Source organism: Aythya fuligula, chromosome 5 (assembly GCF_009819795.1).
Source record: "Aythya fuligula isolate bAytFul2 chromosome 5, bAytFul2.pri, whole genome shotgun sequence".
Classification (NCBI taxonomy): Eukaryota; Metazoa; Chordata; class Aves; order Anseriformes; family Anatidae; genus Aythya; species Aythya fuligula.
In genome coordinates, this window is record NC_045563.1 from 5,091,183 (window position 1) to 5,108,467 (window position 17,285).

At 47.0% G+C, this 17,285-nt stretch overlaps 1 protein-coding gene across 3 annotated transcripts in view; it reads right to left on the bottom strand.

Moving 5' to 3' along the window:
• The window catches only part of ARMH4 (armadillo like helical domain containing 4), a 55,958-nt gene extending 47,965 nt beyond the window's left edge, over positions 1-7,993 (bottom strand). For 2 of the 3 annotated variants that reach the window (XM_032187622.1, XM_032187621.1), the window contains exons 1-3: positions 6,969-7,157; positions 1,751-3,146; positions 305-511 (exon numbers count right to left, since the gene is read on the bottom strand). In XM_032187622.1, the coding sequence (XP_032043513.1) occupies positions 305-511; positions 1,751-3,146; positions 6,969-7,022 (1,657 nt within the window). In that variant the 5' untranslated portion in view covers positions 7,023-7,157. Of the gene's footprint in view, positions 1-304; positions 512-1,750; positions 3,147-6,968; positions 7,158-7,919 lie in introns of those variants that run through there. The other variant, XM_032187623.1, reaches the window with a different exon arrangement.
• Between the last annotated feature and the right edge of the window lie 9,292 nt (positions 7,994-17,285).

Sequence of the window (17,285 nt, forward strand, 5' to 3'; positions counted from 1 at the left end):
AAGTCAACTTGTTAGCAAGAATAGATGTGGAGGTTTTGCTTGGTATTTCTAAGATCTCTACTTCACTGTTATTTGGAGCAAAAATTCTGCTCTGCTGGTGTATATCAACATGATGGATCTGCACAGTCAAAACTCAGCAGCAGCCCAAGGCTAGATGCAGCCTGTAGAAAGCTAGGAAAAAAGCAAGTTTGAGTCTGGATGCTGTGTGTTAAGATTTCAGTGTCTAAGCATCGATACTGATTCCAGATGTAGTGTTGTGTCTTGTGGGGGAAACAAGCCTGCAGAGCAGGAAGCAGAACCCTACCTTCCACATCAGGAGGCTTTGCTGTGGAGCTGCCAGCTGCTGTCAGCATCTGGGTGGCACCAGGAGCAGTTGGCATCTGGGTGTCCTCCCCACTGGTTTCCTGGGGCAGGCTTGCAGCTCCTGTTCCCTGGGGAGCAGCGGGTGCCAGCGTCACAACCAGAGCAGCATCAGCCTCCTGGGCAGCAGTTGTCACCTCCTGAGTAGCACCTACAGCAAGAACAAGCATCAGCACCAGCTCATAGGACAGCTGCTGGTTTGTGATCAGGCAGCAACAGAATTAACACTTGAAGGATCAACCCCATACATTAGCATTTACCAAGCCATGGTGCAAGCAGCAGGTGCAGCTGTTTTACAGTGTAGAAACAGAAGAGACCCCCTGTATAACAGAAGGGAAAGCAGCAGAATATGTCCACTTGGTTAGCCAGCCCTTAGGGACAAGTGGACCTACTGTTGAATACAGCACCACAGGCCCATGGTGAAACACCCCTCAAAGCAAGCAACGCTGCCAGAAGGGTACTTTTGGTGGCCAGTTCTTAGAGCTAAACTCCAGCTTTGTAGAAGGGTTTATTTTCACTACAGAAGTCTTATTGATAACTGCTGTTTCCCCAACACCTGGGAATGGCACAGGGGAACCTGCTGACAAGTCAAGTGGTGATAAATTAATCTAGAAATTAATTGGTCTATTTTCAGCACCAGCATGCAATTAGTTTTCCATCTTTTACAGCAAGAGCTATATTTGCTGGATGCAGCAAGGGGAAGTTTGCCCTTGCCCTTCCCTTTGCCCCCGCAACCAAAAAGGCAAGATTAGAAGTGTCTAGCAATTAAAATAGAGTCCTAAGCCACAGCTCACATCCCTCACCAGCCTAGAAATATGTTGCTGCCCCACAACTGCCCAAACATTTTCCCCAGCATTTTAAACACAAGTGGAAGTGTTGTCAGTGGGCTGAAGGTGCCATGTATGTAGGTAGGGCAGCACAAGCACTGTAGGGTCAGAGCCTGGCCACAGCTTTGCTCTAGGGCAAGGAGACAACCAGGAACTTCAGACACATCTTTCATCCCCAGCTACCACAGCCTTTTGAGGCCCAGCTTGCCTGTTTGGTGCTAAAGCTGTCCTCTCAGCTTGAGGAGGAGAGCAGGCAGCTCAGAGCAGTGGCTTCACATCGCTCGGGGCAGTGTAGCACCCAAGTGACCGTGCCAGCCTGTGCTCTGGGTACAGAAACACCCTACAGCAGGAGTAGGCAATGGATGCAAGTTACCCATTCAAGCTGTTACCACCAAACAGAAGTTCACAGCCTTTCCCCTAAAGGCATGTCCCACCTCTGCTGCAAGTAGGAAGATCACACCTTTCATTGCTTTTATCTCGATGAAAGGAAGCACAGACTCACAGGAGCATCCCTCCCAAACCTACACTTAGAAGCAAGTGCCTGTTAACAAGCAGGTTTTTACCTTTCATTGAGCTTTCCAGAGTAGAAGAGAGATCAGATGCGTCTGTCATCACAACAGCCTCTGGCTGCGATGGAGGGATGCTCTTCTCCTCTGCTGTGACCACATTTATGTTTTCCAGAGAGTTCAGACCAGCAGTATCTACACCTGGCAAGTCCACTGTGAGGGGAACATAGCTGCTGGCTGTGGAAGTGACCAGCTCACCATCCCCATGCACTGCTGGAGCTGTGCAATTGCTCTCCTTGGTGAGCCCTGGAGTTGGTGGAGCAGATGCTGGGGATGGCACCACTCTCACCATGCCCTCCTCCTCACTTCCCAGGGGGGTTTGGGATGCTTCCATTGCCACTCGGTCCTCTCCCACCTCCTCATACTGCATGCTTCCCCCTTGACTTATATTCCCCGGTTTTGTGTCATCCCAGTCAGGCAGCACGGAGCTGGTAGGGTGGCCGGTGATGGTGCTAGCTGTGGTGGGCAGCTCTCCTTGCCCAGCACCCACATCTGCCTCCAGATGTGGAGAGGCCTCAGTGGTCACAAGCGGGTGGCTCGCAGCAGTGGTTCCTCGTGCAGACAGCAGCCTCAGAGTGCTCCCTGTGGTTACTTTTAGTGTTCCTACCTCAGAGCTTGCACTTGAGGCCTGTGGGGTTGGGATGAGGTGGTCACTCACTATCTCCAGGCTGGGAGTGCTGGGGTGCAGCGTAGGCATCCGCTCACTGTGGGGTTGGGGTGCAGCTGAGGGGTGCAGGCTGCTCTCTGCTGTCCCCTCCTCTGCTGCTGCTGTCACAGAGAGGGGGTTTGCCAAGAGGCTGGCAGAGCCCTGCCCTACCTCACAGTCCTCTGTGGTGGCCTTGCTGATGGGGCCACTGACAGATTCCTCCTGGACAGAGGGGTTCAGCGTGGTCACAGCTGTGGTCAGCATGGCCTTGAACTCTCCGCTTTCATCCAGCTCTGATTTTGTAGGGCTGAGCTCCTTCTCTTCCTCAGCAGCCACTGCCCCAGCAGGGGTGCTAACACCCAGGCTCTGGCTGCCAAGGAAGACATGGCTTGGGCTTACAGGCTGCATTTCTCCTCCTGCAGTGAAGGCTTCATCTAAGGGCATCCCAGATGGCTTTGCTGACACTCCTGACGGCTCTTCAGAGGCAGTTTGCTCAGAAGGGCCCAGGTTATTTAAGTTTGGCATGCTTGTCCATTCGTCTTCTACCCCATTCCCTGCCCACAGGCCATGCTGGACCTTTGTCACATCGCTCTCCTCTGGGAGCGGAGAGGCAAGGCATGGTGGCCTGGAGGACAGGAGCAAGATGCAGCAGGTGACCACACAGATGTTAAATCCTATTGATCTACTCATCGCTGAACAGATGTGTGTGCAGAAGTCCACAAGGCTGACAAGTCCAAAAAGCAAGACCTAGAAAGGGGAGAAAAGAAACCCAGATTACACATGTTCATGTTTGAAAAATCATCTGGTTACTCAGGGCATGGGGTCAATAGAAGGTTATGGAAGTCCGTGGCCAGTTCTGTGCAGATCCCTCCCACACATTCCAATCGATGGATCCCCATGTCTCATTTTATTCTTCCTAACCCTACCAATTCTAATACCTTCCTAATTCTACCAATTCAAGGTCTTAAGTAGACAAAACCAAAATCTCAAATTGAGGATCCAGACCTTGCCAAGCTCTTGCCCCCATGGAATGCTATGGTCCACCCAGCAGGCATCAGACTTGCAAGTAACCATTGATGATGTTTGTCCTTCACCAAGTCTAGAAAGGAGATGTGAGGCTTGTCAGGGCTGACCTGTTATGGAAAATCCTGCCTGTAAGAACTACTCTTCCCTTCAAGCTGCAGGGGGATAAGGGATATTAGTGAGGAAAATCTGTGGCTGTCGAAACACCCCCGGTCCTCATGGAACTAGGCAAAGGTTACCTTTGCTCATGGACACCAGGATGAGTCATCTTCCCCAGCTTGCTATACTCCTCCACACCCAAAATGTAGGTAAATATTATTTACATTTGTGCACACAGTGCAGTAGCAAGCTGCCTGGCACTGCTTTGTTACACAAGGGTGCATCATCCCTCCATACCCTGTCACACAACCTGGTGATGCTGTGCAAGAGGCAGCCTCTGCCACAGGGTGAAGGACTTCAGAAATACCACGTTTGTGCTAATGCATCTGACACAAAGACCCGGAGTCCTGCTGTTCATGTACATTTGTCTCTTCTTGTGGAAGGAGTTATTGTATGTATCCAATCAGCTAGACACAACCAGGATACTAGAAAGCTTATAATAATAGGTCACTCAGCTCTTTGAGCATTTCCATCAGGAAGTGTACTTCTTACTCCACACAGATTCCCCCAGCTGAAGGCCCCCACAAGGGCTATGCACCTTACAATCCATACACCTGGCTGTAGCACATGCAATAACCTCAGCATTACCAGCCAAAACAGCTCACTGGAGTCAACTACTGCATACTTTATTATCTGATTGAGCCTCCTAGGCAGAGACATTTTTCCCCCCCACTCTCCTCACAGCCCTGTTCATCAGGGGTTGGAGCTGCTGGAGTAAATTGCTGTCAGAGGCCACACACATGCACCAGGTGCTCAGGCTCCAAGCAGAAGCCACCAAAAAGCTGTCCACCAGCAACAGCACAGATGCCTCCCGCTTTTTCAGCAGCTCTTTTCCCCAGAGAATGGGTGGCCACCCATCCATCTCCTCCACCCTGAGGGGAATATAGTTGAAAACTGATAGTATTCAGCAATTCTTCCATGTTAGTCCTTTACATGCTTTCATAATTCAAAAGATCTCAGAATATATTCTGCAAATGAGTAGTGCTCAGTAACATGCATCAGCCTCACTGTATGAATTTAAGTGATATTCACCTCACACCCCTTTAGCAAGTGACAGCTGAGATCAGACACTGAAATATCAAGGGGTGTTTTTTTTTTTTTACCCACTACATGGATAGCGCTCAGTACAAGCCTGACAGCACAGTTCCTGGGGAACTTCAGACAGCCTCATGCAGCTTCTCCCAGGCTGAAAAGCACTGCATTTGTAGAGGGGAGAGATAGCAGTGGAAAGTTATTTGCTCAGGAAATCCACAACATCTAGATCTAAGCTAACCTAGACCTCTGCACTCAATAAGATCCAGAGACCGTGGCACAGAGCTTGCTGCAGGATAATGGCACAAGTTCATGCTTCAAAGAAGATTAGTCAGAGCTTAAGATCTACTTAACTTTAGGAAGAGGCTGGATTACAGTGTATGAACAGTAGTGACCTAGCTATCTACTTAAACAGAGTTTAACACCTTGCTGTAGTACTCCCACTTGATACAAGTGATCCAGGATTTAGCAGCTGAACAGAGGTGTTCAGCAGCCTGTTACCCAAGCTGTTGGACTACACATTTCTCCTCCTGTCTGGCTGTATGATCAGCCTGCTCTAACCAAGAGAAAGCAAGCTGGAGCATGCTGCTTTGACCCAGCACCTCTGCTATCGTGGGCTTAAGGTATTTTATTTCTAGCTTGAAGCTGGGGATAACCTAGTATTTCATGCTGCAGGAGCTCTTTATCCCCAGATTTCACCTGGCATTCTCCAAGCTAAAGCCCTAGAGGACAGCTATCAAGCAGTGGTCAGGCTCTGGGGAAAACTAATCTTCACTCCAAGTAGGAAGCACACCCAGGGGGCAGGAGACACCAACCAGCTACTTCCCTGCACAAAGCATATCCCAGGAGATGCCATCCCCCTGTCTGCAGAGGCAGCACAGCTGCAGAGAGCCAAGCAGCTTCACCTTTAGCACAGAAAATTCTTTTTTAACTCCTGGTGAGCTGGAAAGAAGCACAAAGGGCTGCTAGGCTAAAAAAAAGCGCTGGAACTGGAGGGCATCTTTCAGAGATGCTCAGACAAAGAACTGCCTGCTATTGTTGGCTAGTCACCAAGCTGGGGGACAATAAATACAAATGCTTCACATGGTGACAAGCCTCACAGACCCAGCTAGATCTTCCTGAAGCAGGCTGCTTCCTTTCTCCATACAATTAGCCTTAGCAGTAGCTATTAAACCATCAACTCCCCTCCATCAAGTTTAGAGACCCATTTGTAGAGTCAGCCCTCAGGAAGCCTGACACAAGTGAGCTCAGGACGAACCCCAACCTGTTATTATCACTCCAACAGCAGGCTTGAAGGGGACAAGCAGAGATTCATCTAGTTCAATAGCTGCTCCTGACATGGAGCAGCAATCCATGAATGCACACTGCAATGGATTAAACTTCCCTCTCCACCCAGCTGCATGCAGCCATTCCCTCAGACAGTTTTCCACTGTTTTGTCCAGTTTACTTGATGTAACACCCAAGAAAACCATTTGCTGTTATTTTCTGCTGTCAGGAAAATATAGCCAGAACTTGCCAAATTGTTGAACCAGCAAGAGAAGAGGATCAGCCTTTTAAGTCACTTGAATTAATAACCCTGTTCTAGCAATCCCTCTCCCACACAGAGAGAACACTTGTACTCCAAAGCTGAAGAGGCTGCATACATCACATAGCAGAGGACAGGAGATTAACAGGTCAGCTCCAGACACATCACTGCCCAGCCTGTGCAGAACACAGCCTTTTGCACCTCCAGTACACGCTTGGATATGCCAGCTTTGACCAGTTGAACAGTCGTAAGCATGCTTTGCCCTGCAATTCTTCCACCAATTGGTATGGGAAATTGGACAGAAACACTGCAAATCTTTTAATGCAAAGATTTAGCCAAAGTGTCCAAGTCAAGTAACCACCAGCAATCGAGTGGTATGTTACTGGAGTGCTAATGTATGCTATCCAAGCCTTACTGCTTGTGCTGAATGCAAAAGCCAGCAGATAAATGATCCAACACCGCAGAGCTCCAACTCCTACTTTTGAGCACAAGCTGAGAAAAATGCCTTCATTTCCTCTTACATTGTCCTCATCCAGTTGAATCAAGTGAATTGCAGACCGGTGCTCTTAGAGCACATACTTCAGATAAACAGACCTCAGCCACCTCCAGCAGCTCACCACAAAACCCCAGCAATAACCACCCCATGCCAGCCACTAACACAGCCCAAGCTGGGTGAGCAAAAACCACAGGCACAACTGTGTATCACTCAGAAGGGCACACATCTTCCTCTAGCTTTGAGGACACATTGCTATAAGCAAAGAATTGAGATTATTCAGTACAGCCAGCTTGCTGCCAGCCCTAGCGAGGCACCTTAATACATAATACATTACCTCCACTCGGAGCATTTGTGTTCCAGCGGCAGCTCTTTGAGAAGTGAGAGACATGGTTCAGGCATTATTCCCCCCGGCCATTAAGCGATGGCTTTGTTCAGAAGGGCACAGACCACCTATGTCAGTCCCTGCTTGGATTTGAGAGCAAAAGCTGTGCACTTCTTCAGGGCTTCTGACCCGCGCCAGGTCCCCAGCAGCACACAAGTCAGAGGTGTGCGGAATTGCTGAGCGATTAAAAGAACCTGGAGGAGGGCTGTTTTAAGAGGAAGCCCAAAGGGTGGAACAGTTTTCAAACAGCAAAGGCACAGAGATGTCATTCTCCGGATTCACCGGGCACAGGGAGGTAGCACTGGGGTTCCAACAAGCAAGAAACACTCGGAGATTTCAGTGCCCAGCGAGCCCACACAATAGACCGCAACTCTCTGCAGGTGAGGATTTTAAACACCAAGTAAACCTCATCAGGCCATTTTTAGGGCTGATCTGGCTTTTCGGTGAGGGAACAGGGTTCAGGGTGGCTCAAGCCCCGATGCCACCCAGCACAGCCGCTCGCTGCGGCCCCGTCCCATTGTCCTCGCCATAACCGCAGGGCAGCGCAGAGCCCCCCGCCCCAGCTGCCCCCCACCGGGGCTCCCTGGAGACCCCCCGAGCAGCCCCAAGAGCACAGCAGGGGGGTACACACCCCCCCACAACGACGACTGAACCACCCCCGAGCCCCAATTTGGGTTTTCCATAGCAGGGTGCTGCTGCCCCCCCCCCCCCCCCCCCCCCCCCAACAAAACGGGTGCAAGACAACGCCAATCAATTAAAATAATTAAAATGAATGAACACAGTGAACCTCCCACCCCCTCCCCTAGAACAAAGGGGGTTTTGTTTATTTTTTTTAGCCACCCTCCATCACCCTCCCACCCCAAAAATCACAGCCACCCCCCTCCACAATGTCCCGGGGCTCACCGGAGCAGCTCCGCCCGGCCCCCCAGCTCCTGGCCGCGCTCCCCCGCAGCATCCCGGGGCCGCACGGGGCCGGGGCGGGGCGGCCGCGACACCGCCCCCGCTTGGGGAGGAGGAGGAGGATGGAAGGAGGGATGGATGCAGGCAGGGAGGGAGGGATGGATGCAGGCAGGCCCGGCCCTGCCAGCACCGAGCCGCGCAGCCGTCGTGCTGAAGCCCGGGGGGGTCCCCAGCCCCTTCCCCAAAGGGCAGCTGCACCCCGCCCGGAGTGAGGGCTGGAGGAAATAAGGGGAAAGAATAGGAAATTTTTCGCTCAGAGAATGGGGAGGTACTGGGAGAGGCTGCCCAGAGAGGTTGGGGATGCTCCAGCCCTGGGTAGCATCCCTTCCCCCTGGTTGGAACTAGGTGTTTTTGATTTTTAAGGTCCCTTCCAGCTTAAGGCATTCTATGACTGCTTTGGGAAATCAAAATTTTAGGGTCAAAATTAAAAATTATTTAGGGCTTGCAACATAAGACCATGTCTTAGGGCTGCCTGCACCCCTTAAGGCTGCTTGATGGAGGTCAGCTCACCTGCTATTCACTCCTTGCTGAAGGGAGTTCGCATCCAGCCCAGTGCTCAACACCATACACAAACCAAGCACTGGCTTGATTTCCAACTCTCCTACAAGAACCAGGGTCCAAACCCAACCAGGCAGGCTCCCTCCCTTTCCAGGAGGCTTGCAAGAAAACCTAAAAGCAAGGCCTGCAGTGCTGTTAGCACTTTTCCACCCATTAGAGATGCTCCTCCACTATCTTCAGCTTTAGAGGTCACCTTCCCCTAACACTCTCTCTGCAGAGTGTTTTTTTTTTTTAAAGAAAACAATACCTCACCTATACACATATTAGAAAGGGCTTGTTTCATTTTTTGTTGTTGTTTTAAACACCTATTTGGCTAGGGAGGAAAAACAAAACAAAACAGTTTTACTCCTGCTTTCTTCTTCCCAGATGTTTTTTCCACAGGGATCCCTGCAGCCAAACCATCATCAGAAATAGAAAACCTTTACACCACCAGCTCCCATGGTACACACCCTCTCTTCATCAAATAGCAGAGAATTACTGCAACTAACAATTTCATACCTTGTCTCCAAAAAAAGAGAAGAAAGCAGCTTCTCCCCTTCCCCTCAGCTAAGCATCAGGGGCACCACAAGGACCCAGCTGCACTCCCAGGATTTTATACGCTCCTGGGCAATGAGTCATTGGAAGCGGTGCTGCAGCAGGTGCAAACCCTTCTCGTTGGGCAGGGACAGGTGAGGAGAGACGAAAAATAATCTTCCAGAGGAGGAAAGGGCTGGGGCAGAGAGGCTGGGGGGGGGGGGGGGATAGCTAGGAGGGAATAAAGAAATAATGCAGGAGATGACAAGGAAAGTCAAAATCTTGACTTTGCTATGAACATGAAGCAAATGAGCAAATTCTTCTGTGCTTCCACTCATAATAATCTATAAAATGAGGCTTCATTTTTCAGGTGGGAGTGAGATTTCACCTGCTTGCACCTGCCAAACACTTGGCTCTCCAAATAAATAACTGATGAAGGAAAACTGAGCTATTCCTCACCAATAAATGCTCTGTTTTTGTTTGTTTGACAGTTGTTTTTTCCTCTTTGTTGTGCTCCTGAAACTACCATTTATATCAGTGGTTTCTTCTCTTTGCTACACTCCCCCAGTGCTTTACCTATCTAATTTTACACAGTGTTTTCTACTGGAATTCAACCAAACTGGAAGCAACCCAATTCATTTTGCTAAGCATTCTGCATCCAGTATTTAAACTTTAAGAGACAGATTTGTTGTAGGTCAGGGCAATTTCTTTCAGAGTAATATTGCTAACCTCTGCATAAGTTGAAAATAAAGTGTAAAAATGCCTGGATCAGCAGTAAAGGCAGCCATTGCAAAAAGGCATCAAAAGGAACTCCAGAGCTCGGTTTGGTGGAGTAAACGGTCACACAAAGTGATTGGAACAGTCACTTCTGGCTTTCCAGCTATGAATTGTAAAATCTGGAAAGCTATTCATGAATTAATATTTCTAGTGCTGCAAAATCTTTCATTAAAAAAAAAAAAAAGGATAAGTTTTGCATTCTTGTGGCCATTTTAAACACCATTCAACACCAGATTAGGGACCCAAAACTTTCTGCAGGTTTATCTTCATTCTCCTCATCTCGTTTTGGCTGAGGGCTCTGCTTCAGCAGAGGGGATGGCTTGGACACGGAGGGGGCACCAGCTCTGGAGTTACCCGTGTAGCAAGACCTTACAGCAAGCTGAAATCAATGAGGGCTTCTTTTAAAATGCAGCAGTGCATGTTGTGGTGGTTCAGGGATTGATCACAGGCAGCTCAGTCACCCGTGTACGGGGAGGGGGAGATGCCCCTCGCAGACAGCAGAGCCGCTGGCAAGGAGGCCACCAGGCTGTAGCCAGAGACTTGGCTTCAGTAGGTACAAAATTCACCCTCGGTGTGAACCTGTAAGTGCAAATGAGGGGTTTATATTCAACCAGTTCCACTTTTCTTCTAACCTTTAAAGTTATGGGGGCAATTTTAAAATTGTAAAGCATGTGTAGCTGATGCTCTGCTGTTCTCTAAAGTTCTTACCAGACTGGAGAGGTTTTTGCTTTCCCCTCGTCATTTCTCTGGGTAACCAACTCTGCACCCAGACCGTCACTGTGTACTGCCAAGGTTAAATATCTCACTGATAAACACTGTAACCAAAATAGCTGTTTTTCCCCCATCTGAAATTGCAAATTCCCCATACACTGCAAGTTTTTCTACCCCGCATAACCTGCCAAAATCATGTGTTTCTGCACGATCAACAAAAATTCTGCAGACTGAAACGTGATGGAAGGATGCACGATGGAACAGGCAGACTTCAGCTCAGAAATCAAGGAAGAGCACTGCTTTGTTATTCATTTCTATGGTTTATTAATTGGAAATGCTGGTTTTTAGCTCAGCTCAGTATGCTGCAGAGCATATATGCAACCAAGCAAAACCCACCCAACTTCACAGCAAGTTAAGAAATTTCCATTCCTTCCCCTTCTTACCAGTGCTCTGGTTAGAGGCACTTCAGTTCCAGCCTCTATTTATTGGTCTCACCCTTGAAAGATTTCCCACAGGCTCAGGTGAAATTCAGAGGGATGGAAGCTGTTTTGTTCTTCCATGCGGGTAGCACAGCTATAAAAATAGCAAGGGACTCCTGTCCCATCCCTGGCTCTGAATTGTTAGATGACTTTCAAAACTCACCTTTGTTGCTCTCTGCCTTCATTTCTCCTTCTGTAAAATGGAAATGGCAATACGTAGTTTTTGTCAGAGTCCCCTGTAAGATCTGCATGGTATTATAATAGCAACCCCTGCTGTAGGAAGCAATAACACAATGCAGCAGATTTCTTCAGAAGATGACATCCCTGTTGCAGCCTTATTGCTCAGCCCCAGAAGTACAAATAACATGTCCTAGTTAACAGACTGGGTCACCTCAAAATTTACATGAAGGCACATTTTGTATGCGTATGTACAACATGAACCGAAACATCATTTGTCCTGACAGCAGCTTACCGCATCTTACAACGCAGCTCCTGACATCTGTGGTGAGACTCTGTCAGGTATCCTAAGTATGTCAGGACATGCCACAGAAGGTAAAGGCAATTTTAAAATAGTTAACACTAATTTCTCTGCTGAACAATGTTCCCAAATTGAATATTGGGGACATTCAGCACACAAAGCAGCGCACACCTCCGTCTGTATTTCTACTTCACCATCCACCTTTATATCAGCTGGCAGCACCTGTTTAAGGGGACCTACTCTGCCCATTAAACAGGAGTCACTGGAACAGCGCAACAATGAGTCTAAATCAGGCTGGTGTGAAAGTGAGAACAGTATCCACATCTTACAGGCAGGGAACTATGTGTAAAACAAGCCCACTTTGAAAAACATGAGGAAGTTTATGGCCCATCAATGGTTCTATTCGAAATGTGATCATCTTACAGATGAACAGATTTTATTATTATTATTATTATTTTTTATTTATTTATTTTTTTTACCTCAAACTGCAAACCCAGTAAATGTGATCTGCAATCAGAACTGAATCAACAGGATCCCCTTGGATCCCTTTCTTCCACATTCATCACCACTGGCACTAACAAAAGCTGTGCAAGGCCAAGCGATGCCAGAGCAGCCCCACTGCTGACTGTAATTTTTAGCAATCTGTCCTACAGGAAGGCTCAGGATCCAGCTTCTGCTTTCCCAGCTCTTGCGATACTGCAGTGCTCAGAGAGCAGGAAAGCCATAAAAAAACTTATTTTTGTCACTAAAGTCAGCAGATGTGACTTGGAGCACACACAGCGATCAGATCTGCTGAGTAGGAGAGTGCCATTTTTACCCAGTCACTTTTAAGGGCAGAACCACGATTTTGCTGACTTGTCCAAGGTCGCTGGAATCAGTCTCAGTTGCTCTGGGAATACAGCCCAGGAGGACCAGTGCTCGTGGCCATAACTGAATGTTGTACAACCCTCACTCTTCTCCATACCCTTTAACAAAATCAATGCAGTTAGTGCACTGCCTGTTACAATTTTCCCAGAAATAAAGTGCTGAAGAAGCCGTCCCCATGCATATTGGAGCCTCAGCTAAAACGTGAACCATCTGTCAATTCCCTGTAGCACTTGGATATTTTTTTCCCCCGTCCTACATACTCCACTATGAAATTAGGCTGATAATAAAAAAAGCAATTGACACGCCACCCCAAAGCAAGCTAACCCTAAGCAGTGTTCTGACATTAAACTCCCTGCTTCTTGATAATCTTAAATGGAGTCACTTTGAAAACTTCATCTTTGTTTTGCTTCCCAGAACTTGAGGTTAAACCGAGCACCTGGATCCCCAGGATCCTGCAGCCCACGTTTCAGCCCTGCCACCCCATCCCTCGGGGTACAGCCCTTACTAAAATAACTCAGAAGGGCTGGAGTGGGCAACCCCAAGGAGGAACAGGGGCTTTGCCATGGGCAGGCTGATGGTGTCAGGGTGCCTGGGTGGGAGGCCGGCTGCTTTTTATTGAGAAACAACAGTTTCAATCCAGACACCATCAGTGTTTTCATTATTCCTCCACTGGGGGGATTTTTAGAGCAATGCAGACAACTTTTTGGGTGGTTATGAGCAAAATATATATTTATATTTTTATTGGAAATTAATATTCAAAACAAAATGAAATCCTACAGCAGGAACCAGTTCCAGCTGTTCACAAAGCACCAAGCGGTAGAAAGACTGTGGGATTTCTTCCTCTTTCCCTCTTTGGAAAACAGATATGTGGATTTCCATGAGTTGTGCTGGGAGAAGGTGAGGAACTGTGAGCTCCAGGAACTAGACTACATCTCTGAGCAATTGCTTTTATACTGTGTTTAAAGCTGACCCTAAGTACGCAACTATGTGATTCTTTGAGAAAAAAATGGGTACGTGACTCAGTTAGCTGGTATATAAGGATTAAGAAGGCTTAAAGGCAAGCACACAAACAAAGCCATCCAACGTGGGGACACAAAGGACTGTTTATTTTGTGCCCAAGAAAAAATTATGCTTTGCCAATGAAACATGCATAGGGGTTTACTGAAATCTGAGTCTCTGCGGGGGTCCAGATAGGCATTTCTGCACTAAAGGCAGCAGAATATTAGTTGGGCAAGGTGCCTCCGTGCTCTACCCATTTGGGCCTGCAGTGTTTACGCTGGAGGACACGTTCCTTTATGCCTGCAATGTTTGCAAGGGCACTGTGGGGATTAATTCATCCAAGAGCTGCCGTGTTTCAGGACTCATACAGAAAAGTCATTTTCTTTATGAAAACTGCTCCCGTTTAATCCTCCAGGGCAGTTCTTGAGCTGCCACCTCGAGGCACCAGCTTCGCTTTCACCACCGCTCCCCGCAGATGAGCGCCCAGTGCTGCTTGTGACAATAACTTGTCTGCAAGATATTCAAAAAGATTATTTCTGCCAATGGCTTGAATACTAACAGTCTTAAAAAAATGAAAAGCACTCCACTAGCCAAAAGAAGTGTCTTATATACTTGATATGAACTGGAGAATTTTCACTGATTTCAATAGGCTACAATTCATTCCTTGTATTTTTATATATTTATGCAAGCTCTTCCCTGCATGCCAGAGCATACCACTACTTAACAAGAGTTATAGGAGCCGGCTGCATTCAGGGAACATCATCTTACTGCGTTAAGGAGATCCTGTGTTTTCCTCCCCTCAACCTCCTGCTTAGCAGCAGGCTTAATTGTCCTACCATCTCCTTAGATTGTGAATAATTATCTTCATTTATATTGTTATCTTGAATGTATTTATAGCCTGATTCTTATGGGCCAGCATCACCATCTGTTTCTTCAACAGTTAAATATTCGGGATAGCGAGCGTGCTTTCCACATTATTATGCAAGCAGCTTCCTTGATTAAACCAGCACGATGTGGATAGATTTTGTTATGAAACACTGGCACACTTCTAGGCTCTCTGGCTTCTATTATCAATAACTGCTAGGCTCTGGGAAGACCATCCATTAAATTAAGCCACTTCTAAGCTGCAGCTTGCATTTCAGAGCTCGTGTTAACTGTGATTGATTAATGTAATTTAAGGAAAGATTTCCAATGGGCTATAAAGGCAGTGATGTGATTAGCAGCAAGCTCTGATCTTTCCTAACCCAGTGATAATGTGTTTAGGAGAAAGCAATGGGCTATATATTTCAAGTAGAGCCTGTGACCTCTAAAACATATCTAAGTAATATTTTTTTTTTACATAAAACATTGAATATAGAACATAGACATGTTGTAGGCATAATTATGACACAGTAATACACCATAAACAGGTGAGATATGGGGCTAAAAATGGTCATGAAAACATCATGCTCAGATTGGACATCAGTCATTAAATTAACCACATATTATTTAATTTTTTTAGTCCCAGTTTTAGACTTCAAGTATTTCAAGAGCCTCAACATTAAGTATTTTAGGTTACATCTTTAGAAGATCCCTATCACAGAGATATTCAGGAGCATTATACGGAATTTAAAAGAATGAAAATTCACACATCAGCATGAGCGCATTCTCAACAGGCCCAGCAACCTCGCGGGCTTCCTCCCACTGTCCTCAGAAGAACCCGGGGCAGCAGGCAGCACTCAGTACATGAGCTTGGGAATTCCAGGATCATTTTCCTGACAGGAAACCCGAAGAGAGAAAAGCATCTGGCATAAAATGCCCAGTTCAGTCAGGGATAATTCTAACTGAACGTGGCTTCTTGGTACACTGGGGTATTGCTCAGACACGGTAGAGCTAAGGCTCTGTTGTGAGAACGACATTTAAACATATTTGCAGGCAAGGCTGTTTGCATATGCTTTAAAGGTCAGCTGCATTTCCATATTTTGGAAGGGCATATAATGTAACTATAAAATATAATAAGAAGAATGTTAATAACATAAAAACACACAAAATCAGAAGGCAATTTGAATCGGGTCTTGGAGCATTTAATTGCTACAGGGTTTTGTTTGTTTATTTTTTAATGTGTTGGCATCCTCTTCTGCTGCCTTGGCAGTGCTTCCTCCTACTCCAAGAGCCCACTGGTTGTGTGCTGGTCCCTTCGCTGTTCCTGCATCCCACATCACCACTGCAAGCTTGTTCCTTTTCCTCAGTTTTCCTTGCCAAGAAGAAGCAGCCGACAGGATATCAAAATGGTCGTATGAAGAGTGCAGGGGCTTATACTGAATTATGGGACAGAGTTTGAACAAAAGATATACAGACTTTATGAGGAATATACAGGATTTGCGAGGAGTTTCCCCTGTGTTTGTCACTGTAGAGTTCCCCTTCTTTACACCTTTCTTGCACTCCCTCTGCAGTGCCTGTATTCCTTGTGTTTCCTCGAAATATACAGAACCCTTCCAGGACGCTCCAAGTACTTCAGCTCCTTAAGTTTCCAGTCCTTCTCCACACACATGGACCTTCTCTTCTCAGCTCCATATTCCCGACTCCACTTTGTGACCCAGTTACATTTAGGGCAGCCAGAAGGGGGGCAGGTGCCAGGGCTGTGACAGGAGCAGAAGAGCTCAGGGATTTGCAGAGCTGCTAGTCCAACAACGGGCCAGTGCTGAGGTTTGCTCAGGCGATAGAGCAGATGGTGGCAGCATCTTTTGCTGACACATCTTTTGGTGTCTCACATCATTCCCGTTTATCGTCCAACTCTACCACACAGCTCCACCTTCACAGATCTTAAATAGAAAGGGTGGATGTGGGACAAACAGCACTCCGGCAAAGTACATGAAAAGCATCTAGAAACTAACAGCAGCTCACAGCTCACATAGCTTGTGTTTGGGGCTACAGAGCACACCAGTAAGAGCCCTTGAGTTCACTGTGACAACAGCCTACGCTGAAATCTCACTTCATTGAGTGCCCTTGCTGCATATACACACTTCAGTCTCTTTTGCTTGCCTATCTGGCATGAGCAAAACCACAACCCACCAGTTCATAGTTTTTCACTATTTAAAAAAAAATATTTATTTCATTTTCCTGAAAAATGAAATGGGTCCCACGCATTCATTTGGTACAAATACCCTATGACAGATCTTTTGGGGTTGTGATCATGCCGACGCTCCTGGGCATGTATAAAAATGCCTGAAGAGCGGCTGATTTTACAAATCTGGTTATTGTGGGGAAAGGAGCTAATGGGTAGGGGAAAGGAGGTTGTTGATGGTAGTGGGATAAACGTTACCTTAGGAATCTCTTTCTCAAGTGATCCCAGATTTGCATCACACTAGCCAACATCTGTTATAAATTTCCTTTTCCCAGAAAAGTAATCAAGTCACAGGAAGTCATATGTCACAACCAATATTCATTAGAACACCTTTTATTAATTAAGCTCTATTTATAGTGCCAAGCTGTTATGACTATTAGTAGTTAACTAATGACAAACTTCACTCACTTGCACACTTGCTCTCATTGGTTTCCAGCTGGATCAACAGTTGCAAGGCCCAGCTGTTTATCCAGAAAATGACAGCTTGTCAAAGGACACCTTCTTTCTTTGGGTATACAGATAATCCTGCTGTCTCTCTCAGCACAGAGCAGCCTTTGTGGATGCTGGTGGATTTACACAAGCTGCTGCTGATGTTGGTGTGTGCTGGGAGCTTTGGGCAGATGCAGCAAACTCTTGGTGTCCTGTATTACTTCTTGCAGACTCACATATTGCCTTTCAGCATGTATCTTTCCTCTCTTTGGTCTGTTTCTGGGTAACAGCTCTTCCATCCACACCAGTAGGTACCTACAGAACCCATTCACACAAACTCACACTAAGAGGCTTTCATGACACGGCTGTTACCAACCAGAAATGCCAAGACCATC